The sequence below is a fragment of the Stegostoma tigrinum genome, chromosome 37 (genome assembly GCF_030684315.1).
Source record: "Stegostoma tigrinum isolate sSteTig4 chromosome 37, sSteTig4.hap1, whole genome shotgun sequence".
Taxonomy (NCBI): Eukaryota; Metazoa; Chordata; class Chondrichthyes; order Orectolobiformes; family Stegostomatidae; genus Stegostoma; species Stegostoma tigrinum.
Window position 1 is genome coordinate 9,647,743 of NC_081390.1, and position 27,379 is coordinate 9,675,121.

At 43.8% G+C, this 27,379-nt stretch overlaps 1 protein-coding gene across 13 annotated transcripts in view; it reads left to right on the forward strand.

Moving 5' to 3' along the window:
* mapk8a (mitogen-activated protein kinase 8a) overlaps window positions 1-26,919 on the forward strand; it is a 118,313-nt gene extending 91,394 nt beyond the window's left edge. For 12 of the 13 annotated variants that reach the window (XM_048563431.2, XM_048563432.2, XM_048563434.2 and 9 more), the window contains 5 exons: window positions 411-593; window positions 3,891-4,015; window positions 7,816-7,879; window positions 10,387-10,464; window positions 23,275-26,919. In XM_048563431.2, coding sequence (XP_048419388.1) covers window positions 411-593; window positions 3,891-4,015; window positions 7,816-7,879; window positions 10,387-10,464; window positions 23,275-23,420 — 596 coding nt within the window. In that variant the 3' untranslated portion in view covers window positions 23,421-26,919. Of the gene's footprint in view, window positions 1-410; window positions 594-3,890; window positions 4,016-7,815; window positions 7,880-10,386; window positions 10,465-23,269 lie in introns of all 13 variants that reach the window. The other variant, XM_048563442.2, reaches the window with a different exon arrangement.
* The last annotated feature ends 460 nt before the right edge of the window (window positions 26,920-27,379 follow it).

Consider the following 27,379-nt stretch of genomic DNA (forward strand, 5'->3'; position numbering starts at 1 on the left):
CCCCCCCCATCCCACTGCGTCCAGGATGCCATCAGTAAACTTAATATTAAATGGGTGGGAATTCCTAGCTTGGTTGTATAGCTCTTTTAAAATCACATTGCAGCATTCTGTCTGGTTAAAATGAAGTGTGCATTGAAATTTCTACTATTGCATTTTGCTCTTTACTCATGTATTTTAACGATTTTGGAGGTTCACTGTAGGGGCAAAAATTAGAGATGGTGTCTATTCATTTTAGAAAGGAGATATTTCATTCAGTCCTTCACTACTTCAGCCTCATTTTGTGGTTTAAAATTTTAAAGTGTTCTGCATAGGAAGATGACTTCACAGTGACCATATAGAAGCTATTGAAGCAGCTCTGCTGTTTCTCTGTGCCTTGTCAGCCATATTTTTCCTCAGCTACCTAACTCTAGATATCGATCAATGGAACAAAGTGATTGAGCAATTAGGAACACCAGCCTCTGAATTCATGAAGAAATTGCAGCCCACCGTGAGGACTTACGTAGAGAACAGACCCAAGTATACAGGCTACAGTTTTGAGAAGCTCTTTCCAGACGTCCTTTTCCCTGCTGATTCTGAGCACAATAAACTGAAAGGTAATTGATCTGCACATTTTTCATTTCTCAGGCTGTTCACAGCAGTAATATACACTGTGTGGAATTGGCCCACCCCAGCGCTCATAGGCTTTCAGCTGATGTGTTTGAATTAAAGGTACTTTTCAGAGTTGTGTTTGTTTCTTTGTCAGCTCTTCCCAAAGTATTTGCTGCTCCAAGTATTCAATTGGAGCGTGTGGTGCTGTAGTCTTGGTCGTAACTCTGACAGGGCTCTTCCTTGGAGTTGAAATCCTGCACTATTACTGTTTATCCAGTCTTGGCTGAGGAACAATCAGACATATTCAATTGATCCTCTCTATTAATAGCGTAAAACTTAAAATTTAGGTTGTTTGCAAGTTAAGCAATCAATTAAGTTACTGAGATAAACCTGTTGGACAATGACCTGGTGTCATGTGACTTCTGACTTTGTTCACCCCAGACCGACACCGGCACCTCCCTGTCGTGCTCCCAGCAGTGACCACGGTGCCACTGTGCAATGCAACATTTCAGATGCTGAGAACATATAAAAAGAGGAGTAGGCCATTTGGCCCCTCAAGCCTACCCAGCTATCCAGCAAGATCATGGCTGGTCTGCTGCAGGCCTCCACTCCACTTTCATGCCAGCTTTTCATATCCCTCAACTCCCTGAGCTTTCAAATCTGTCCCTTTCCATTTTACACCCTTTGTGATCTGTGCCATTAATGTTACATTGGTATTGGTTTGTTGGCTTGCTTCTATTGTTTCCAGAATCCTGTTTATTCTCGTGATTCCTGGGCATTAAGATTGCAGCATCAATTAAAATACCTTTGAGTTTAGGGTTTGATCTTGGTAGCTGAGTCACCTGTTCAATTAGGTTCATTTCTTTAAAAAAAAATAGCAGTTTCAAACAACCTTCAGTTCACCTGGGCCATCTCCAGCACATCCCTCACCTTCCTGGACCTCTCAGTCTCCATCTCGGGCAACCAGCTTGTAACTGATGTCCCCTTCAAGCCCACCGACTCCCACAGCTACCTAGAATACACCTCCTCTCACCCACCCTCCTGCAAAAGTTCCATCCCCTATTCCCAATTCCTCCGCCTCCGCCGCATCTGCTCCCACGATGAGGCATTCCACTCCCGCACATCCCAGATGTCCAAGTTCTTCAAGGACCGCAACTTTCCCCCCACAATGGTCGAGAACGCCCTTGACCGCGTCTCCCGCATTTCCCGCAACACATCCCTCACACCCCGCCCCCACCACAACCGCCCAAAGAGGATCCCCCTCGTTCTCACACACCACCCCACCAACCTCCGGATACAACGCATCATCCTCCGACACTTCCGCCATCTACAATCCGACCCCACCACCCAAGACGTTTTTCCATCCCCACCCTTGTCTGTTTTCCGGAGAGACCACTCTCTCCGTGACTCCCTTGTTCGCTCCACACTGCCCTCCAACCCCACCACACCCGGCACCTTCCCCTGCAACCGCAGGAAATGCTACACTTGCCCCCACACCACCTCCCTCACCCCTATCCCAGGCCCCAAGATGACTTTCCACATTGGCAGATGTGCAGGTGAACCTCTGCTTAATGTGGTATACTGCATCCACTGTACCCGGTGTGGCTACCTCTACATTGGGGAAACCAAGCGGAGGCTTGGGGACCGCTTTGCAGAACACCTCCGCTCGGTTCGCAATAAACAACTGCACCTCCCAGTTGCAAACCATTTCCACTCCTCCTCCCATTCTTTAGATGACATGTCCATCATGGGCCTCCTGCAGTGCCACAATGATGCCACCCGAAGGTTGCAGGAACAGCAACTCATATTCAGCTTGGGAACCCTGCAGCCCAATGGTATCAATGTGGACTTCACCAGTTTCAAAATCTCCCCTTCCCCCCACCGCATCCCAAAACCAGCCCAGTTCGTCCCCTCCCCCCACTGCACCACACAACCAGCCCAGCTCTTCCCCTCCACCCACTGCATCTCAAAACCAGTCCAACCTGTCTCTGCCTCCCTAACCGGTTCTTCCTCTCACCCATCCATTCCTCCCACCCCAAGCCGCACCTCCATCTCCTACCTACTAACCTCATCCCACCTCCTTGACCTGTCTGTCTTCCCTGGACTGACCTATCCCCTCCCTACCTCCCCACCTATACTCTCCTCTCCACCTATCTTTTCTCTCCATCTTCGGTCCGCCTCCCCCTCTCTCCCTATTTATTCCAGAACCCTCACCCCATCCCCCTCTCTGATGAAATGTCTAGGCCCAAAACGTCAGCTTTTGTGCTCCTGAGATGCTGCTTGGCCTGCTATGTTCATCCAGCCTCACATTTTATTATCTTGGATTCTCCAGCATCTGTAGTTCCCATTATCACAGTTTCAAAGAAAGGCTGTTGTGTATGGCAATGCAGTCTAAATGACAGCTGTTTGACCTGAAACGGATGCAGCAGTTCCAAATGATGCTGTGCATTCAAATATTTTACAGCGTAGAGGAACACAGCTCATCATACTTGCATTGACTTGTTGAAAACTAATCAAATTGTTCACTTGCTCTCTTTAACACGTGCACAATCCATGTGGCTGACGATTGGTTCTGTTGCTTGTTGATGAAATTGTATCTCAAACCAGTGTCAGGCTTGGCTTAAGCTGTAGTGCTTCCACCTCTTGACTCAGAAGGTCTCATGTTCAAAGATCCATCCCAGTGACTTGAGTGCAATGTCTGGCCTCAAAAGTCCCATAATTCCCTAAGGGAATGGAGAGCCAGGTGTGAGAGTCACTTTTGGGGTGGATGGGTGCGTGGGGGTCAGGTATTAGACGCTGAGCACTTTCTTTCTCATCAGGGAAGTATAAGTAAAAGTGTGCTTTTTGAAGAGAAGTGGCATTCTCTTCGTGTACAGTAGCAGACGATATTCATCCCTCAATCGATTCACCTAAAATGAACTTTTATCTGATTTTTGTAGACTATGCTGATTGTAAAGTAGCTGCCACATTTTCCCAAATCGCAAAGACCGTAGTATTTCAAAGTACTTTGTTAGCAATTTTCTGAGGCAGTGAAAAGTCACTCTTGACTGCAAGTTAATTTGTTCTCTATAAATGGAGCAAATTAAGTTGGCCAGTACCAAATTTTGTGTATTTTTGGGACTTTTTTTAATGACACATAGGTAATTGGTGATTCTGTTTTGTTTTATCATCCCTGTGTCTTGCTGTCAAGTAAAACAGTTCAGTTCTGAAATAATTTGTAATGCTTAGTCAAATGTGTGTTTAAAATGGCAGGTAGACAATCTCTACAGCACTTAACTGGAGTTTATCCTTGTGTGTTACAGCAAGCCAAGCTAGAGATTTGTTATGTAAAATGCTTGTAATAGATGCATCAAAAAGAATTTCTGTGGATGACGCTCTGCAACACCCTTACATTAATGTTTGGTACGATCCTGCTGAAGTAGAAGCGGTGAGTATTTAATTGTCTTTGTCTTTTTTTCTATGCGTACTTGCCTAGTAAAATGTGGCACAAAAGCATCTCTGAAATGCAAGTGAAAGTCACAAAGTAAAAACCTTATCCATCTGCAACTAAAAAGATTTTGCATGCAACAAAAACAGAAATTGCTACAAAAGCTCAGCAGGTTTGGCAGCATCTGTGGAGAGAAATCGGAGCTAATGTTTCAGGCCGAGTGACGCTTCCTCAGATTTTATTTGCTATAGGTACTGGAAATCAGATTAGATCCCACTTTAAGATCAAACAATCAGGACTAGGCCATATTACCTCTGGAGCCTGTCTGACCATTCAGTGGCTGACATGTATCTCAACTAATCTTTTCCATGCAATCCCACAAGACACAGAATTATGAGCAATAGTAGGCCATTCAGCCCACTGAGCCTGCTCAATGATTCAATGAGATCATGGCTGACCTGATGATCCTCACCTCCACTATCCTGCCTTTTCCCAGAATCTTTAATCCCTTTACTGATTAAAAATCCATTAATGTCACCCTTGAATATACTTAATGACCCAGCCCTCTGCAATAATCCCCACCTCCCTTGATTCCATTTGTTTCCAAAAATCTGTTCTTATCAAACTTGAATGCCTTCAACTGCTGAGCACCTGCAGACTAGAGAATTCCAGAAATTCCTGTGTTGACCGCACAAAGTTTCCTGGAAGAAGCCATCTCCTTTAAAATCTCAGGGCACCAGTGGCATCGCTGAAGTTTACAGCACACCAAGCCACACCACATACGTCAAACCATGATGAATCCCTGGCAAAAACTTTCTACATGTAGTAAAAGCCACCTAATGTGTCATCCTAGCAACTGGAATCTCCAGTAGCAAGCACAGGATTGTCCACCCCAAAGTAATAGGGGTGTCCATGTTATTTTACAGAACATGTGTTGTCAGTCTGAAGACATTCTAAAAGGGCCATCTCAAGGTAAAGTATCTTTACTTTACTGTGAGCATGAAAAGAAATACTCCAAGTTAAATAAACTGTAAGCTTGATTCCCACAAACTGCAGTAGTTAACTAGTATTTTTAATCTATCCACACCGAATGATTTCCATGCGTGTGGGCTATTGCGAATGTCATTATTTCCATTCTCCTTCTCCTTTCCTCCAAGTGCCCTTTTTACTTTTTCAAATACGTGTGCGCAGCTTTCTTTTAAAAAGCTATTCTAAATTCATGGATAATGTTGTGGAGCTGGAGGAACACAGCAGGCCAAGCAACCTCAGAGGAGCAGGTCCGGACACTTCTGAATTCATCACTGTTTCTGTTCGGTCATTCAACATTTCAAAAGAAATCCAACAAAATTTTTGACTCTCGTGGTCCCTTTGTTGTAGCAGTGGAGTTCTTATGTTTCTACCTTCTGGTTACCAACTTACTTGCTGAATTCACTGAAGCAGTCAATGCCCGAATGCAGCAACATCTGGATGGTGTCCAGGGCTGGATTGAAAAGTGGTGATTGGCATTTGAGTCACACATCAGCCAGGCAATGACCTCCAACAAGACAGACATTAATCATCCTCGCTTAACATTCTATAATGTTACCATCACTGCCCCACTATCAACATCTAGGGGTTACCATTGACTAAAACTTTAGCTGGACTAGACATTTAAAATTGACTATATTGAAGCTTGATTCGATCCAAGACACAGAAGCTCCCTTGATTGGCATTACATCCACAAACATCCACTACTTCCATGACTAGTGCTCAGTAGTAGCAGCAGTGTATACCATTTGCAAGATGACTTGTAGAAATTAACCAAAGCTCCTGAGACATCACTTTTCAAAACTCTGACCTCTGCCATCTAGCAGGATAAGGACAGCAAGCCCATGGGAGCGCCAGAACTTGCACATTCCCCTCTAAACTATTCACCATCCTGAATGGCAATATATTGCTTCTGTTTCGGTATAGCTCAACCTAAATTATGGAATTCCCTCCCATGTGGCGTTGTAGCACGTGGACCGCAGTGATTGAAGAAAACAGCTTGCCAGTACCTCCTTAAGGCCATGGAGGGATGGATATAAATGCTGGCCCAGTTAATGACGACTGTGTCTCTTAGGTCAATAAAAATGCATTTTTAAAGTGTAGAGTGCCTACAAGAGCAGGTTGGAGGCTAGGAATGCTGCAGTGAGTAACTAACCACCTGATTCACAAGCCTGTCCACTGCCTATAAGGTACAAGTCACAGGTGTAATAGTATACTCCCCACTTGCCTGAACTGGCATCACATTAACAAACTTCGACTCCCTGCACCATTGATGCTCTGTAGCAGCAGTGTGTACCATTTACAAGATGCACTGCAGAGGTCGCCAACCCCCTTAGCATCTTCCAAACCATGACCATTTCTGTCTTGAAAGACAAGCACAGATATTTGGGGACATCACTATCTGTAAGTTCCTCTCCAGGCCACTTGCCATCCTGACTTGGAAATACATCATATTCACTAGCAGGACAGAATTTTTTTTGTCGATTGTTTATTGTGCCTACCCATTATTATAGACACTACATTGTTAGGTTTGCCCATGAGCAGTGAATGTCATGATCTGATTTTCTTTTTTAAAAACTGGTTTATGGGATTTGGTTGTTGCTGACTGCTCGGCCTTTATTGCCCTTGAAGGTGGTGGTGAGTTGCCTTCTTGAACAGCAGTAGTTCACCTGCTGTGAGGTGACCCAGAATGCCATTAGGGAGCGAATTCCAGGACTTTGGCCCAGTGACAGTGAATGAATGGGAGGGGCTTGGAGGGCAACTTGAAGATGGTGTTCCCACATACCTGCTGCCCTTGCCCTTCCAAGTGAAAGTGGTTGTAGGTTTGAAAGGTGCTGGTCTGTTTGGTGTATTTCTGCAGTGTAGACAGTGCACACTGCCACTGCATGTCAGGGGGTGGAGGAAGAGGATGATTGTGAAAGTAGCACCAATTGAGCAGGATGGTTTGCCCTGGATGGTGTCAAGCTTAGAGTGTTGGGGCTACACTCATCCAGGCAAGTGGGGAGTATTCCATCACACTCCTGACTTGTATCTTGTAGTTGGTGGACAGGCTTTGGGGAGCCAGGAGGACAGTTGCTCACCACAGTAATCCCAGCTCCTGACCTGTTCTTGTAAGGCACTGTGTTTATGTGGTGATTCCAGTTGAGTTTCTGGTCAATGATAACCCCCAGGGTGTTGATAGTGGGGGATTCAGTGAGGCTAACACCATTGAATATCAAGGGGCGATGGTTACCTTGTCTCTGACTGGTGATGGTCATTGCCTGGTTTTTGTGAGTAGCAAATGTTACTTGTTGCTTATTAGCCAGAGCCTGAATTTAACACCCATTTCGTTGCAGCCATGTGAGTGAACTTCTTTTGCTCAATAAAGCCTAGTAATTCACATGTAGAAGGATAAATATCTTAAATTCAATGAGGTTTAGACAAAGGTAAATGAATTGGTTCAGAAGGATGAGAGGAAACAGACTGTACTGCATTTCAACTATTGCCATGATTTTCACAGTCAAAATGGGTTGTTGTTAATAGCTATAAATACAAAATGTTAGCTTTACAAATCATTTACATCCCCACATCCCAACCTGTCCTTATCTATTTTAGTGAATAAAAATTGTAGGGACAAACTAAGCCAAATTTTTGGCATTGATAAACAAACTTCAATTCCAGCTAAAATCTAGGCGCACTGTTTGGAGTCTTGTTGGTTTGAATGTCCTGCTTCCGCACTGTAGGCATTCTATGATGAAGGATTTGCCTAACGAGATTTCAACTTATTTTTCTAGCCACCGCCCAAGATATATGACAAGCAGCTAGATGAGAGGGATCACACTATAGATGAGTGGAAAGGTAAGATGTAGAAATGAGTGCGCTCTTTGCTGAATGCTGAAAATATTTGACCTGTATTCCACTTGAGTTTAAAATGTAATGTGCATGAGGATTAGTGCTTTTCGTTGAAGTTGCATGAACTAGGCTTCCAACACTTTCCTAGAGCAACGAATTTAATTAACTACGATCAAAAATGAAGGAAAGGATATGCAGAATTGTTAGAAGTATTCTCCCTCTTTATGAAACAAACTACCATACTAATGTAGCATATTTTCCTTTTCAAAATTTATAAGTAGCTTCATTCTTGGCGTTTCTTTGAATAGGGGTCTCCCTTCCTGATGAGACTCCCACGTTGATAGGAGGTAGGCAGAACATCTTAAACCCATTTCATTGAAAGCAAAGGCAGACAACTGAAGATGCTGAAAATCTGAAAGTTTATCTCCCCCTCGCCCATTTTTTAAAAAATGCTTGAAGTACTTGGCGCTTTGTCAGCTTAGAGAAGGAAGTAAGTCAACGGCTGGGATTTTCACAGTGAGGCGCAATCATCGGTAGTTTGCCACTTAGCTCGCACTTTGCTCAGCATCAGTGCTGTCCTGTGCTTCTTGTCGGATCTTCTGGATCTAGTTTCTCCAAAAATGAGCAGCACAGTGGTCCCTCGGTAAACAATCGACACTGGTGGGTCAGAGAGGGCTAACCTGTCATGTGATGGGTTTGGAAGTCCAGTGTAGGATGTTTGAGAATGGATGATCAGGTGGGTTGGCGGCTTTAGGGGCTCAGGATGTCCGTGAGAGTGGTTGAGTGTCGGGTCTTTAGTTACCTTGATGTTCAAATAGATTTTAAACTGTCTTGCATTTCTTAGGTGACTACGGAAGTGAAAGTACTGCAGTAAGGCCCAACCTCTCAGACTCTGGAATCAGATTCTGAATCCATTCATGGTGGTTCCTAGGGAGCAGGGAGTTTGATTATTGGAAGTTCAGACATCCTGTGCAGTTCCCAGTGAAGTCAATTTTGACAGAGTCCAAATGAGCATGATAGGCCAAATGTATGGCTTACAACCCAGAAACCGGCTGATCTGGGTCAAGTTGTAAGAGTCGTGGAATCACATAGCACAAAATCAGACCCTTCAGTCCAACCAGTTTCTGCGAACCGTAATCCCAAACTAAACTAGTCTCACCCTTCTTCACTGGACTCCTATCCTTCCAAACATTTCTTATCTATATACTTACCTAAGTGTCTTTTAAACATTGTAACTGTGCCAGCATCCACGAACTTCCTCTGGAAGTTCATCCCACACACGTAACACACTGTTTAAAAGCAAAGTTGACCTGATGTATGAGTTTCTTTTACATCTCTTTCCCCTCACCTTTAAAAATGCCCCCTGTTTTTGAAATCCTCCTGCCTGGGGAAAAGGCGCCTGTCATTCATCTTATCTGTACCCCTTGTGATTTTATAAACCTTTAGACATTCCATTATCTAGCTCCACCTTATAACTCCAACTTGGAAAAACTTCCATCAGACTTTAAAAGATGGAGACTTAACAGGTTAAAAGCAAGAACAGAAGCAGAAAAAGGAGGGGATGGGGTGCAAGGCCAAGGATAGAAGGGAAAGTCTCTGGTGAAAAGCAATGATAATGAGGTAAGCATAGAAATGAAAGATTCGTCTGGTGGAAGAATAAGCAAAATAGCAGAATAATTACCAACAGCTGCTGTCTCAAAACCAAGCCAGCAATAGAGTCAAGCATCTCAAAACTGGGTCTCAAATTACGACCTGAAGTTGTCAAACTTGATGGTGAAGCCAGCTCATCAGATGACAAAGTGGCATTCCTTGAGTTTGCAGTGAGCCTCACTGAAAATTTGGGAAGCTAAAAGAATTAAAATGATCGACAGAGATAGTAGGAACTGCAAACGCTGGAGAAACTGAGATAACAAGGTACGGAGCTGGATGAACACAGCAGACCAAGCAGCATCAGAGGAGCAGGAAGGCTGACGTTTTGGGCCTAGACCCTCCTTCAGAAAAATTTTCTGAAGTGTCTAGGCCCGAAACGTCAGTCTTTGTGCTCCTCTGATGCTGCTTGGCCTGCTGTGTTCATCCAGCTCCGCACCTTGTTATCTAAAATGATGTACAACTGTGTTTGGAAACACACCTGGGAACTGAATGGGAATGTTTTGCAAAGCAGTCACTACAACTATATCCAGTCTTCCCACTGCAAAGGAGATCACAGATATGTAACCCTTTTGTAGTGTACAGTCCCTAAAACACACCTCATTTCTCCCAAGAAAGTCTGAAGTAATCTGGGACTTTTGTTCTTTTTCTTTTGGCTTTTCATGGCACGAGACTGATTCTGATGAGCCAGCAATGTGCAATAACTGTAGCGTGTGTGTTTCTGGATTTGGTATTTTCAGGATGAACACCAAAGTTGTTGTTCTTTCCTAAATGATGTAGATATAATAGTTGTTGCGGTCTAGGGGTTATTACACCCTATAAGCCTGTGTTTTAATAAACCGATTAATCTCATTTGTTGTCTGCAGAGTTGATATACAAGGAAGTGCTGGAGTGGGAAGAGAGAATGAAGAATGGTGTTATACGAGGACAGCCACCTTCTTTAGGTTAGTTATTGCAAGAACATTTTGGTACCAAATTTCAAAAAGGGCGCATTTGTAGTAGTAAATCTCTTCAGTCATCTACAGACAGATATTTAACTTTCTAACCTCCACCTAAATGCAGGTTACTTTGAAATAATTTGGAATGGATGTTATGATTCAAGTTGAACTGTCTGGCCATGGTTTGATTCCCAATAAAGAGAACAATTTTCAAGTAAATAAAACACTTACTTTTGAATGGCTTCAATTCTTAGAACTTGACAATGCAGTTACAATCAGAAAGGATCCTTCCAATCACTTTCTTTTAAACTGATAACCTGATATCTACCTGGAATTTAGACCAATAGCTCTGTATTTTTTGGGCATTTTCAAGACAATATTGCAGAAGTGTAGATTAGGCATGCATTTGATGGTAATAAAATGTGAGGCTGGATGAACACAGCAGGCCAAGCAGCATCTCAGGAGCACAAAAGCTGACGTTTCGGGCCTAGACCCTTCATCAGAGAGGGGGATGGGGAGAGGGAACTGGAATAAATAGGGAGAGAGGGGGAGGTGGACCGAAGATGGAGAGTAAAGAAGATAGGTGGAGAGAGAATAGATGGGGAGGTAGGGAGGGGATAGGTCAGTCCAGGGAAGACGGACAGGTCAAGGAGGTGGGATGAGGTTAGTAGGTAGCTGGGGGTGCGGCTTGGGGTGGGAGGAAGGGATGGGTGAGAGGAAGAACCGGTTAGGGAGGCAGAGACAGGTTGGACTGGTTTTGGGATGCAGTGGGTGTGGGGGGAAGAGCTGGGCTGGTTGTGTGGTGCAGTGGGGGGAGGGGACGAACTGGGCTGGTTGAGGGATGCAGTAGGGGAAGGGGAGATTTTGAAACTGGTGAAGTCCACATTGATACCATATGGCTGCAGGGTTCCCAGGCGGAATATGAGTTGCTGTTCCTGCAACCTTCGGGTGGCATCATTGTGGCAGTGCAGGAGGCCCATGATGGACATGTCATCCAGAGAATGGGAGGGGGAGTGGAAATGGTTTGCGACTGGGAGGTGCAGTTGTTTGTTGCGAACTGAGCGGAGGTGTTCTGCAAAGCGGTCCCCAAGCCTCCGCTTGGGGAAACCAAGCGGAGGCTTGGGGACAGCTTTGCAGAACACCTCCACTCAGTTCGCAACAAACAACTGCACCTCCCAGTCGCAAACCATTTCCACTCCCCCTCCCATTCTCTGGATGACATGTCCATCATGGGCCTCCTGCAGTGCCACAATGATGCCACCCGAAGGTTGCAGGAACAGCAACTCATATTCCGCCTGGGAACCCTGCAGCCATAGAACATAGAACATAGAACAATACAGCACAGAACAGGCCCTTCAGCCCACAATGTTGTGCCGACCATTGATCCTCATGTATGCACCCTCAAATTTCTGTGACCATATACATGTCCAGCAGTCTCTTAAATGACCCCAATGACCTTGCTTCCACAACTGCTGCTGGCAACGCATTCCATGCTCTCACAACTCTCTGCGTAAAGAACCTGCCTCTGACATCCCCTCTATACTTTCCACCAACCAGCTTAAAACTATGACCCCTCGTGCTAGCCATTTCTGCCCTGGGAAATAGTCTCTGGCTATCAACTCTATCTATGCCTCTCATTATCTTGTATACCTCAATTAGGTCCCCTCTCCTCCTCCTTTTCTCCAATGAAAAGAGACCGAGCTCAGTCAACCTCTCTTCATAAGATAAGCCCTCCAGTCCAGGCAGCATCCTGGTAAACCTCCTCTGAACCCTCTCCAAAGCATCCACATCTTTCCTGTAATAGGGCGCCCAGAATTGGACGCAGTATTCCACGTGCGGTCTAACCAAAGTTTTATAGAGCTGCAACAAGATCTCATGACTCTTAAACTCAATCCCCCTGTTAATGAAAGCCAAAACACCATATGCTTTCTTAACAACCCTGTCCACTTGGGTGGCCATTTTAAGGGATCTATGTATCTGCACACCAAGATCCCTCTGTTCCTCCACGCTGCCAAGAATCCTATCCTTAATCCTGTACTCAGCTTTCAAATTCGACCTTCCAAAATGCATCACCTCGCATTTATCCAGGTTGAACTCCATCTGCCACCTCTCAGCCCATCTCTGCATCCTGTCAATGTCCCGCTGCAGCCTACAACAGCCCTCTACACTGTCAACGACACCTCCGACCTTTGTGTCGTCTGCAAACTTGCTGACCCATCCTTCAATTCCCTCGTCCAAGTCATTAATAAAAATTACAAACAGTAGAGGCCCAAGGACAGAGCCCTGTGGAACTCCACTCACCACTGACTTCCAGGCAGAAGATTTTCCTTCTACTACCACTCGCTGTCTTCTGTTGGCCAGCCAATTCTGTATCCAAGCAGCTAAGTTCCCCTGTATCCCATTCCTTCTGACCTTCTGAATGAGCCTACCATGGGGAACCTTATCAAATGCCTTACTGAAGTCCATATACACCACATCCACAGCTCGACCCTCATCAACTTTTCTAGTCACATCCTCAAAAAACTCTAAGGTTTGTAAGGCATGACCTACCCCTCACAAAGCCGTGTTGACTGTATTTGATCAAGCCATGCTCTTCCAGATGGTCATAAATCTTATCCCTCAGAATCCTTTCTAACACCTTTCAGACGACAGACGTGAGACTTACCGGTCTATAATTGCCGGGGATTTCCCTATTTCCTTTCTTGGAGAGGAATTACATTTGCCTCTCTCCAGTCCTCAGGTACGACTCCAGTGGAGAGCGAGGATGCAAAGATCTTCGCAAGTGACGAAGCAATTGCATTTCTCGCTTCCCAAAGCAGCCGAGGACAAATCTGATCCGGGCCTGGCGACTTGTCAATCTTAATGTTTGACAAAATTTTCAGCACATCAGCTTCGTCTATCTCTATCCATTCCAGCATGCACACCTGCTCTTCAAAGGTCTCATTCACTACAAAGTTGGTTTCTTTCGTAAAGACAGAAGCAAAAAACTCATTTAGGGCTTCCCCTACCTCCTCAGGCTCCACACACAAGTTCCCTATGCTATCCCTGATCGGCCCTACTCTTTCTTTGACCATTCTCTTATTCCTCACGTAAGTGTAAAATGCCTTTGTGTTTTCCCGGATTCCTTCTGCCAAGCCTTTCTCGTGCTCCCTCCTGGCTCTCCTCAGACCATTTTTGAGCTCCTTCCTTGCCTGCATGTAATCCTCTCTGGCTGAACTTGACCCTAGCTTCCTCCACCTTATGTAAGCTACCTTCTTCCTTTTCACTAGAAGCTCCACCGCTCTCGTCATCCAAGGTTCCTTAATCTTACCCCTTCTTGCCTGTCTCAGAGGGACATATTTACTCATCACTCCCAACAACTGTTCCTTAAACCGTCTCCACATGTCTATTGTTCCCTTACCATGGAACAACTGCTCCCAGTCCATGCTTCCTAACTCATGTCTAATCGCATCATAGTTTCCTCTTCCCCAATTAAATATCCTCCCATTCTGCCTAATCCTCTCCTTCTCCATAGCTATGTAGAATGTGAGGCAGTTATGGTCACTATCACCAAAATGCTCTCCCACCACAAGATCTGATACCTGCCCCGGCTCGTTTCCGAGCACCAAGTCTAGAATGGCCTCTCCCCTCGTCGGCCTGTCAACGTACTGCGTTAGGAAACCCTCCTGAACACACCTTACAAAAACAGCTCCATTCAAATCTTCTGCTCGAAGGAGGTTCCAATCAATATTAGGAAAGTTAAAGTCACCGATTACAACAACCCTACTGCGTGCACACTTTTCCAAAATCTGCCGACCTATGCTTCCTTCAATCTCCCTGCTGCTATTGGGGGGCCTGTAGTTAACCCCTAACGAGATGACTGCTCCCTTGCTGTTCCTAATTTCCACCCACACTGACTCAGTAGGCAGATCTTCCTCGACAATGGAAGCTTCTGTAGCTGTGATACCCTCTCTGATTAGTAGTGCTACACGCCCTCCTCTTTTTCCCCCCTCCCTATTCTTTTTAAATGTTCTAAACCCTGGAAGATCCAGCAACCATTCCTGCCCATGAGAAACCCATGTCTCTGTTATGGCCACAACATCATAGCACCAGGTACTGATCCATGCTCTAAGTTCATCACTTTTATTCCTGATACTCCTTGCATTAAAGCAAACACACTTTAACCGATCCCTTGGTTCCTTCCCAGGAAAATCCTTCCCACTAGCTGGTCTACCTCTTGCTACTGCCTCACCTGCATCAACGCTCACCTCTGGTATACAGCTCAGGTTCCCACCCCCCTGCCATACTAGTTTAAACCCTCTCGAACTACTCGAGCAAACCTTCCACCCAGGACATTGGTCCCCTTCCAGTTCAGATGCAACCCGTCCTTCTTCTACAGGTCCCACCTTCCCCAGAAGGTATCCCAATTATCAACATATCTGAAGCCCTCCCTCCTACACCAGCTGCGTAGCCACGTGTTCAGCTGCGCCCGCTCCCTGTTCCTCACCTCGCTATCTCGTGGCACCGGTAGTAAACCAGAGAACACTACTCTGTTCGTCCTGCTCTGCAGCTTCCATCCTAACTCCCTGAAATCACTTTTTATATCCTCAAACCTATTTCTGGCTATATCATTTGTGCCATATGGTATCAATGTGGACTTCACCAGTTTCAAAATCTCCCCTTCCCCTACTGCATCCCTCAACCAGCCCAGTTCGTCCCCTCCCCCCACTGCACCACACAACCAGCCCAGCTCTCTCCCCCCCCCCCTCCCCCCCCCCCCACCCACTGCATCCCAAAACCAGTCCAACCTGTCTCTGCCTCCCTAACCGGTTCTTCCTCTCACCCATCCCTTCCTCCCACCCCAAGCCGCACCCCCAGCTACCTACTAACCTCATCCCACCTCCTTGACCTGTCCGTCTTCCCTGGACTGACCTATCCCCTCCCTACCTCCCCACCTATACTCTCTCCACCTATCTTCTTTACTCTCCATCTTCGGTCCGCCTCCCCCTCTCTCCCTATTTATTCCAGTTCCCTCTCCCCATCCCCCTCTCTGATGAAGGGTCTAGGCCCGAAACGTCAGCTTTTGTGCTCCTGAGATGCTGCTTGGCCTGCTGTGTTCATCCAGCCTCGCATTTTATTATCTTGGAATTCTCCAGCATCCGCAGTTCCCATTATCTCTGATGCATTTGATGGTGCTTTTGTTCAAAAACATAAGTGTAAGCAGTGCAGCACTACCATCTGCTGGGAGCACTGCATTATTGCAGCATCAAATTCCTCACTTCTAACATTTGCAGAATGTTTTGCTTGTATGTGATAGAGATAGCAATAGTCTATTGTCAATTGATTATGACATGACTGTAGAATTTGATCTGTTCTCAGCCTGCAGCAGAGCCTTTATGGTCAAGCTGCTCAAAAGAGAACAAATAATGGTTGAGATAACAGTGTGGGGCTAGTGGAACGCAGCAGGCTAGGCAGCATCAGAAGAGCAGGAAAGCCGACATTTCGGGTCTGGACCCTTCAGAAATGGGGGATGGGAAGGGAGCCTTGAAAAAGAGGGAGTTTTGGGCTGAGGAAGGTAGTTTGGGATGGTGATTGAAGATAGTGGTGCAGATTGGTCAGTGAGATGGGAGGAGCAGATCGGTGGGAGAGAAGGATGGTTGATTTGGCTTGGGAGTATTTGAGAGTCAGAGAGACGTATTGTACATTAAATTGGCTTTGCATCAGTTTGAAGCCCATGGGCATTTGTTATTTATTGCTATGTCACAATGTTCCAGCATAGGTCTCTGGCCAATGACTTGTGCAGATGTGCTTGTCGAGTTGTCAGTCCTGGTTTTATTTCCTCAAGTTGTAGGTGTATGTGTGTTATGAATTTATTAAATACATCTGCGAAGCAGGGCAATGGTAATAGTTCTGCATAATTTGAACTAAATGCGATCAGCTTGTGAATCTTATAAACTTATTTTCAGTTCATTCCTGTTTCTGTAAACTTGCCTTAATCACTGTCTCATTTATCTTTGTAGAGTTTATTTTCTGAATGTTAGCAGTCATTCTGTTTAAATTAATCTAACTAATTGATTAAACATCTCTTTCGACGCTGCTGAGTTTGCAACATTAGCTATTGCTACAGGTAGTAGCAACATACTTCTGTATTGTGTGATATATGCATAATTCTGTGGAAATTTGATTGAATTAACAAAGGACCATAAAACCTACGTGCAATGAGTTGATTATACTGTACGCAATGTTGTTTTGATACATTCAATTTAACTTTTGATTGTAAATTTCTTAACTAAAATTATCTGTTAATATAATGGGTTTAGCTCAAAATTCTGACTTTTTTTATTTGTGACTTAGCAACGAGGAGAGGTTGGAGAAACTTGGGTTGTTTTCACTAGAATGAGAGAGGTTGATAGAGGCCTACAAGATTAGGAAGGGCATGGACAGACTGGACAGTCAGAAGCTTTTTCCCAGGGTGGAAGAGTCAGTTACCAGGGGCCATGGGCTTAAGGTGTGAAGGGAAGGGTTTAAAGGTGATGTACAAGGCAAGTTTTTTTTATACAGGGTGGTGGGTACCTGGAACCCGCTGCTGGGAGAGGTAGTGGAAGCAGATACTACAGTGACTTTTAAAGGGCGTCTTGACAAATATACAAATAGGATGGGAATGGAGGGATACGTTCCCCGGAAGGTAGGGGGTTTTAGTTGTGACAGACAGTATGTAGGTGCCGGCTTGGAGGGCCGAAGGGCCTGTTCCTGTGCTGTAATTTTCTTTGTTCTTTGTCCTTTTATTTTTAAGGATTAGAAAATTCAATTTCTTTACATGAAGATAAAACTTTATTCTATCAGGAGTAGGGTAGAAAGTTTCTAGACTTTATCCCATTTTCAGTGCCAGCTTGCCATTGTGTCTTATCCCACTGGTAGTTTAAATTCAACTACAATTTGAGCCTGTAATTATGATGGGAAGTTACTTCCATTGCACTATTTTCCTTGCATGCTCACCAATTATATATTATTTCTGAGCATACAATAGCGTGATACATGCATCTATGCAAACGGTAAACCTCTTGTCACAGAGCAGTGGGAGCAGAGACTTTGTATATTTAAGGCTGAAATAGATTCTTGATGCTGAAAATAGATTCTCTGTCAGGGAATGGAGGATTATAAGGAAAGGACAGGAAACTGAACATGTGGGATGTCGGATCAGCCATGATCCTATTGAATGGTGGAGCAGGCTCAAGGGGCTGAATGGCCTACTCCTGTTCTTATTTCCTTGGGTCTGCTAAGCCACAGTTATAAATAGTGTCTCCCATTAAAACGGATGAGAAATTTTTCTTTGTTAGGAGTCTGTGGAACTGTTCTCCCTCAGACAACATTAAATTTAATTATTAATGCTGTCGTTGAACAGAAATATTTACAGAAATGTTTAGGAGAAATATTGAAATCATTAGCTAACAAGGAAATCAAAAAAGAGCAGGCAGGCAAGTGAAGTTGAGGTTACGAATAGATTGACCAATATCTATCTTATTGAACAGTGAAGCAAGCTTGAGGGACCAAATGGTTTTCTCTTGCTCCTGATTCGTTAATTTTTATGTAACCATTCACTCGGCAGCAGAATAAAATTAGACGTTGCAAAGATTCAAACATCTTTGGCAATTGCCCACAACAGAAGTGAACCACCTCGGACAATTAAAGGAGCCCATCATTTTTCATTTACTTATTAAAACCACACTGATTCTTTTTCTGGATGGGTATGCTTTTAAGAGGAAATTGTTCTCCACTCTCCCAGTTCTAACACCTTGGAGCTGATCTTGATTTCAGCTGGTTAACTCACTGCCTGTAGCAGTTCAGAGAATTTAAATTGTTCCGAAATGGCAGAGGTGCTGAAAGAAGCAGTCAGCAGAGTACTCAGTGTGAGGGGATCTTCCTTGTTTTCTCTTATCCTTTTATCCAGATTTCCAAATCTGTCAGATTTCCCTACTCTTGGTTGAATGCTTGGAAAAAGTCACTGATCACAAGCCAGCACTGGGGGATTAACACTTCATGGTACAAGATTAACCTTCAGTGAAAGCTAAAATATTCCCATACCTAAATACGTGCTTGATTTTCTTGTGATCTGTATATAATTACATTGACAGCTTACCTCAGGATTCAAAGGAAGAGTTGAAAGAGGAAGGGTCTGATTGTTGATAATTGCTCTATAATATAGCAGAAGCAATTGGTGATTGAACCTTGAAATGTAACATTTCAAGAAACATTTGTGGCATGATCTTTTTATTACTGCTAATGACTAATTCATGGTTGAGCCGAATTCAAAATGGCCATTGAATGGCATATCTGGGTCTGCTCTTGTTCATCTATCACAGTAAAAATAACTGCTCTTGACCCTGGGGTATTTGGTAGAGTTCTGCTGGTTATGTAAGTGGCTGCTCAGGCCAGACTCTCTCTCCATTCACAACTGTGAATGGTGCTGATCCACAGAGAGCGGTTCTGTGGGTCTCGAGTCTCATGTAGTCCATACCAGGAAGGATGACAGATTTCCTTCCCTCAGGGACACTAGTGAATCAGACAGAGTGAAGTTGTGGCAGAAGCTTCTGCAACAAATAGGATACCACAGGCTCAGGATTGAATTGCTGGCTCAGAATTTCCTCTCCTTGCATTTCCTGATACCTCTGATACTCCCCTGTCAAAGGAGGCAGCACTGCTTTTTGTTAGATTGCGCTGATCCTAGGCGAGCCTCTCCTAGGACTCCCAACTCGATCAAAATTGCTCTAAGTAAAGTCTTTAAATGTCCTTTTCCCACCATGAGCATGTATCCAAGAAATGGGGTGGCCATGGTGTACCCACATGGGCCCAAGCTATACCTGTCTCTTCGTAGGATACGTGGAACAGTCCATCTTAAGCCCTGCTGGCCCTATCCCTCATCTTTTCCTCTGTCGTATCGATCACTGTATCGGCGCCGCCTCGTGCTCCCATGAGGAGCTCGGACGGTTCATCCACTTCACTAACATCTTCCACCCTAGCCTTCAGTTGATCTGGACCATCTCCCTCCTGGGCACTGGACATCCACTCCTGAAATCCCAGATGTCCTTGTTTTTCAAGGACCGCGATTTTCCCTCTACCGTGGTTGAAAACGTCCTCAACTGCGTGTCTCACATTTCCTGCAACTCATCCCTCCCACCCCTCCCCACAATAACAGCCAAAACAGAATCCTTCTTGTCCTCACGTGCCACCCCACCAAGCTCTGGATCCACCGTATCATCCTCCAACACTTCCGCCATCTGCAATCCAACCCCACCACCAAAGACATTTTTCCCTCCCCACCCTTATCTGCTTTCTGGATGGACAACTCTCTCCATGGCTTTCTTGTCTGCTCCACACTCCCCTCCAGCCCCACCACACCCGGAACTTTTCCCTGCAATCGTAAGCAGTGCTACACTTCTCCCCTCAACCCCATCCCAGGCCCTAAGAAGACCTTCTACATCAAACAGATGTCCACCTGCACATCTGCTAACGTGGTATACTGTATCCGCTGTTCCCACTGTGGTCTCCACCTCATCGGGGAAAACATGCGGACGCTTGGGGACCGCTTTGCAGAACACCTACGTTTGGTTTGCAACAAACAACTGCACCTCCCAGTTGCGAACCATCAACTCCCCCACCCCCTCCCACTCATGGAACGACATGTCCGTCTGAGCCTCCTGCAGTGCCACCACGATGCCACCTGGAGGTTGCAGGAAAAAACATCAATGGTGTCAATGTGGACTCCACAAGCTTCAAAATCTCCTCTCCCCCACCGCATCCCAAAACCAGCCCAGCTTGTCCCTGCCTCCCTAACCTGTCTTTCCTCCCACCTATCCCTCCTCCCACCTCAAGCCCCACCCCCCTCCTACCTACTAGCCTCATCCTGCCTCCTTGACCGTCCATCCTCACTGGACCAACCTATCCCCTCCTTAACTGCCCACCTACACTCATCTTTTCTGGCACCAAGCCCACCTCCATGACCTGTCTGTAACCTCTCCACCTATCTTCTCCTTTTATCTATCTTCTATCCGCCTCCCCCTCTCTCCCTATTTATTTCAGAACCCCCTTCCCCTCCCCCATTTCTGAAGAAGGGTTTATACCTGAAATGTCAGCCTTCCTGCTGCTATGATGCTGCTTGGCCTGCTGTGTTCATCCAGCTCTACACCTTGTTATCTCAGATTCTCCAGCATCGGCAGTTCCTACTATCTCTACCCAAGACCCGGGCTTCCCATGGGAAGATTCACTGACAAACAAACATCACCTGAAATCTCTGTAGTCCAAAGATTTTTACCTCAGAGTGTAAATCCCTATCGTCAGGCATGTGCAGAATTTAAGTTTGTTTCTAACCACTGAGCTGCAGCTTATACAGTATAGTACCTCAAATTGTGCGACATCTGAGTTACGAAAATTTTGCAAGGTTATGAAGCATAAAATCGCTTTGTATCTGTTTCCAACTTCTCCAAATACCACAAACACCACCACCCCATCTCCCCCCCCGCCCCCCCACCCCCCCGCTCCTTCACCACCAGCACCACCAATACATTGAGAGCTTTAAACTGCACTTGTTTTTCCTAACGCTGTTGCTGTGGTGCTATTTTTGTCACTTGTGTGCAATCCATAACCAGTATCAAAAAATGCTCGGAACCCAGGGGTCAGGCAGCATCTGTGAGGAGAGAGCAAGCTAACATTTAGTGTCTACGGGGCATCAGTCACTGCAGGTGAGGTGCCAGAAGACTGGAGGTGGCTAACATGGTGCCACTATTTAAGAAAGGCTGCAAGGAAAAGCCAGGGAACTATAGACCAGTGAGGCTGACATCGGTGGTGGGTAAGTTGTTTGAGGGGATCCTGAGAGGCAGGATTTGCTTGTATTTGGAAAGGCAAGGACTGATCAAGGATAGTCAATGGCTTTGTGAGTGCGGAAATTGAGTCTCACTAACTTGATTTAGTTTTTTTTAGGGAGGATTGATGAGGGCAGAGCAGTGGACGTGATCTATATGGACTTCAGTAAAGTTCTACATGGTAGACTGGTCAGCAAGATTAGATCACATGGAATACAGGGAGAACTAGCCATTTGGATACAGAACTCGCTCAAAGGTAGAAGACCGAGGGTGGTGGTGAAGTGTTGCTTTTCAGGCTGGAGGCCTGTGACCAGGGGTATGCCACAAGGATTGGTGTTGGGCCCACTGCTTTTTGTCACTTATGTAAATGATTGGAAGTGAAGATTGGAGGTATGGTTAGTAACTTTGCAGATGACACCAAAATTGGAGGTGTAGTGGACAGCGAAGGTGGTTACCTCCGAGTACAACAGGATCATGATCAGATGCGCCAATAGGCTGGGGAGTGGCAGATAGAATTTAATTTGGATAAATGTGAGATGCTGCATTTTGGAAAGGCAAATCATGGCAGGACTTGTACACTTAAAGGTACGGTCCTGGGGAATGTTTCTGAACAAAGAGACCTTGGCGTACAGGTTCATAATTCCTTAAATGTGGAATCGCAGGTAGACAGAATAGTGAAGAAGGCGTTTGGTAAACTTGCCTTTATTGGTCAATGGTAGCGGGGGGAGAGGGGGTGGTGTGTGTGGTAGTGAACTGGTTCCCCTCTCTTGTCCCCCACCTTCTGGGTTGGTCATATGTGTTTGAGTTTGAAGTGGATCAGATATTCCCAGTTGTCTGTGCTTAATTCTGTAGTTCAGGAGAAAGAAGCTAGGACTACCAAATTCCTTGATTTAATAATAAGGTGGGACTTAACATTTGCTGGAACTTGGGTAAAGATATTGAAAGAGTTTAAAAAAAATTAAAACAATCAGCTTGATGCAATGGTGGTAAAGGACAAATTGAGAAAAGGGTAGTTTAGAAATGAAAGAAACATGATCAAGTGTTCTGTCAATGATCTGGAGGGCTGTTTTAAAGATGTAGCAGTTTACCTTGGGTTCAAAACTTGGCACTAGTGCAACCAGGCCAAAGCCTTCCTTTTAAGAATCTGTTTGCAGTAGGTATGCTTTCAGTTGATTTACAGCAAATATCCTGCAGCTTTTGAGAGGAGGGTGTCTAATGTCCTATTGATCTCTCACCTGAACCACATTATAACACGAGGAAACTACTCTCCTCTTTCCTGTACATGGCAGTCAAAGGTGGCTGTTGTCATGTGAAAGGCTTTCAGACTGCAAGTCATAGTATCCAGTGTGCTGTCGAGTGATCCTATTATGTGATTGGGTTCTGTTCCAACCAAAACTTTTTGCTCCTGAACAAATTTCCACACGTTTCCTGTACTTTGTCAAGTGTAGGGTATGCAAAGCGTACAAGAAGCAAACCTACAGCAGCCAGTACCAGAGATAGTGCTGCAGGAAGTAGGTGCTTGGGACACCTTCTGAGTTTTTAAATCTTTTAAAAAGCAAAAAACTAATGAGCAGACCTGACAAATGGAGATTGGCACCTCGTACCTGCTCCCACTGCAGTCCTCACCCCCACCTTGGCTACCCAGCACCTACAGTTCCTGTCCGTGACACTGTAGTCTTAAGTCTTGGCACAGTAACAGATTATGTCAGCTATAGAAGCCATTCTGAGCCTATTGCTGTAAGGTTTGCACATTAAATGGATATAACACTTGTTTTATATACTCGAGGGACATTGGCATTGCTGGCTGGGCCAACATTTATTGCCTGTCCGTAGTTGCTCTTCAGCTCAAGTGCACTCTCTGCATTAGCTTTTCTTTATGCAGTTTGTCTGATATGGATGTGATTATTTTGTGATCGTATGTTGCTGAAAAATGCCCTGTGCACTATGTTACTGACTGACATCCTTATTTCTCATAGCACAGGTGCAGCAATGATCAATGGCTCGCATCATCCATCGTCATCTTCATCTGTCAATGATGTGTCCTCCATGTCAACAGATCCAACACTGGCATCGGATACCGACAGCAGCCTAGAAACGTCGGCAGGACCTCTGGGCTGTTGCAGATGACTAGCCTCCCTCTCTCTGGGGTCTTACTGTTTGCGCTAAATTTTAGAGAGGGTAGACCAGCTTTTTAAAAAGCTCCAACTGTGTTTTAATTTTATTGGAATCAGTTTCCCAGATAGAATATAACTTTCAATTATGTTGGATATACATACAGTAACTCAATACAGCAACCTTTAGTACTGGGCAAGTAACCCTAAAGCATGACTTGTACATTTGTAACGGACTGATATTTAACATCATTACATTTGGGTCTGTTTTGGGAGGAAAAATGACCTCAAAATACAAACAAGTTCCAGATCCGGTGCGCAGAGGGATAGCTTAGTTAGGCTACTTTTTCTCTCTCACACTCTTGCATGAAGTGGTTTACACCATTTAAACATATTAAGATTTTTTTTACTCTAGTTGGCTCTGGCTTAATGCTCGTTGTGGACTAGGACAACAAGTCATTGTGTGTCAAAAACATAAAAATACCCAGTGTCCGCAATAAATTTTGGTTGACTATGTGGCCTACCTGTTTACATTACACGTCCAAAGCTGAAGCCAAGTGTGTTTTACATGTTAATGCAGCCACTTTGGGTGGGCAAGGCTACTAGCTGTAACACTAAGAGTATTCAAACTGATGGTAAAGGCTCACCTCCAGTTGGAAACTTGAAAAGTAGGAAGAGAAAATGTGGCATCAACGATTGAGCATCACAAATGAATTCTGCACAAAACAAGTTCTATATCTTGAGTCAGTGCCAGCACTGAACCTATTTAACAAAATCATCTTGCCCCAATAAGCTGTTCTCTCTAATTAGAAGTGATTTGGTTAATTCCTTTGTTGTATTAGGAGTTCACAGGACATCATGCCCTGCGATAATAGTGGTTTAATTTCTAACTAGTTTATCCCAATACAACTTGTCAAAATGCCGACCTTGACTAGAATCAATGGAGTAGGGTTACATTCCAGACAAACATTACGAGCTTCACAAGTCGACAGATCTAATGTATCAAGAGGTTTTTAAATAATTGATGAACTACCTCACACAATCAATGTACCATTTCAATGCCATTGAGTTGCTTGCTTTCCTACCATACAGTACAATTATGGAATGTAACAGTTTTAATTTATTTCCGCTGTCAAGTGTCTCTGGTCCACCACCAGGAATCAACCAAATTCACAGCTGAAACTGTTGTGTAAAGGGAAATATTGTTATACATGTACTTTGTTAGAAAGATGTTTAACGCATTTGTATATTTGTTTTCTCATAGTTAATGTGCAATAATATTTGCAAATTGTGATACAAATTTGATTGTAAAGATGGGATAGCTGTGATGTGGTATACTTATTTTGGACACTGTTGGAATGTGAAGGGATTGTAGGTTTTTTATTTCCTTGCCATTTTTACTTCAGTTAGACTAGTGTATAATGAGTTGTAAGATTGTACTAATGCCATGATTAGATAGTTGAGGGCATGGTGCCTGCTCCTTGGGTTAGTTTATTTTTTTAAAGTGTATACCTGTGCTGAATATTTACTGCGTTTTTCTTCTTAAATGTTAATATCCAGTATGGACTGCGGGAACATTTGCAGTGAATTGGATATTACAGAAAATAATTGAGATAATGATTAGTGTTAATGAACAATGTTCATCTTTTAATAATGATTTTTGTACTGGAAATAGCCATCTTTAGTTGTAGTTAACAACAGAGTGAAAACAATTTGATCTTTCTTGTCTCCATGAGGACAACAGTGAACCAACCTGGGAGTTTGCACTATAGGATATTGTGATGTTCATGTTATGGTGGATTGAGTGAACGAAGGTATGCAGTCTCCTAGGGTACAGGGTGATTTACTCAAACAATATCTTAATCAGCCTCTAAAATGATAACTCCTTTACTAACAATCCTCTCAGTCTCCCTCAATGCAAGTCATGGCTAAATCCTTTTCCACTAGGAGGGGATCATCATCATCTTGATGCTAATTATTTTGAGCCAGAATTTAATTTAAATGCATATCTGATTATACTGGCTACAATAGGATTAATATTAGGATTAAATTACATTGTGGACTCCATGCAAAATAGAAAATATTCAGAATTTCTCTCCCCCAAAAATAACTGTGAAATTAAGTGAATTATCTTAATTAGATGCAAACTAATTTTGAGATTGATTTTAGGATTTTGCTGTGTATCGCACTTCCTGTAACCACCTCCCAACGAGTGCAGTGAAATTACCTATATTTTGCAGCACAGACAAGACCAACGATTTATTTCCATCCTTAAACTGGGTAGCTTATCAGGCAATTAGGAAAGCAATTAAGAGTTGACCACATTGTTTTGCCTCTGGAACCTGGATAAGGGAAGCTAGTTTTCGTCCCCAAAGGACATTAGGGCAATCATGTGAAATTTTATAATCCAGCTCTTAAATGGTTACCGCTACTGAGACTAGCATTTTAAAAATTATTTTGTTCATCAAATTGAAATACCCCAACTCCAGTAGTATTCAAACTTGTCTCCTTTCATTAGTCCTGGCCTTTGGTTTACCAGTCCAGTAAGGTAATCGCTAAGCTACCAGATTGCTATATGGTAGTAGATAAATCTTCACAAACAATGCTGCAAATGTACAACAGATCAGACAGCATTGGAGGATAAATTGGTTAATGTGCATGATATCATTCAGTTATCAATTCAGGAAATGTAAACCTATATTTTTTCTTTACAGATATTGACTGTGTTCTGTTTGTGGCAGCATTTATGCATTGTTTCAGTTATAAAATTGATTTTTAGTGTCTTAAACTGCAGGGATATTACAGCATTTCTTTCATTTTAACAACCTGCTTTGCCTTCCAGTTAATTCTTTACAAAATAATTTTCCCTTTAGTTTTGCAATGCTTATCCTCCATTCAAGTGGGGAAAAAAAACTATTTTCTACAAATTTATGTTTGTATCTTCTGCAGTTTTACTGTTTCCATGTGTCATATACAAATAATTCTGTTGGTGCCAAATTTGTAAAAGGGTTGAGGAAAATGGTTACCAGTAACTGTAATGTTTTCACAAAATTTACCAGTCACTCGCAGATTCCCCTGTTTGAGCTAATTCCTTCATTAAATTATTTTTTCTTATATCCATAGTGGTTCTCAAACTTCTGACATTTTATGTGAAGCTACATTTTGTGAATTTGTATTTCATGCTTTGTCAATGCTCCGTAATCTTCCAATATGGGAAAAATTAAATGTTGGAAGTGTACTTTTCACTTGTCATCTGACATATTTTATCTCTCGGGTGATGGATGAGGAGATGTAGACAAAGGAGAAAAGTGATTCCGTTTCTTTGAACAAAGCTGATTATGTCACTCCAATAGTTCTGAAGTTGCAGCTGTTGGTTGCTTCCAGTCTCTTGACTGACTGCTCCTGAGATGCAGTAAACTTGCTTTATCTTGCATTTACCTGCTTTAAAAATGTGAAGTGCATTTCAACACAATGCCGTATTTAAAATAAATAAATCATGGCACGGGGTTACTTTATGTTGGTTTGCTTTCTTCCACAACAATGGATGTGACTAGAATTGTGGTGGGTTCTTGACTGAATAAACTGACCTACGACCTCGAGACAATGATACTGACTGAATAAATAAAGGGTGCAATTTCAAATGGTATGTTGACCCTCTGCCTTTGATCCTGAGCCTGTGTTGGATACAATCTAGTGTTAATTTGTCATCTTGCCATGCAAGTACACAGATTGGGTGACTGACATCGCGGAGCCAACTCTCTTACTGGGCTGCTTGGTCACCTCTGACTTCCCACTGTCTACTGTGGAGTACTGTAGCTTAACAGTATTTGTTTGCCTGTATTACGTGGCCACTCACAGAATTAATGTGAATGTGTTTTTTTTGATTTAAGCTTTATTGTAACGTGTACTGAAGCACAGCAGTACAGTTTTTAAAAAAAGTGCACAATGTCACCACACAGCACCATCTTAAGCACG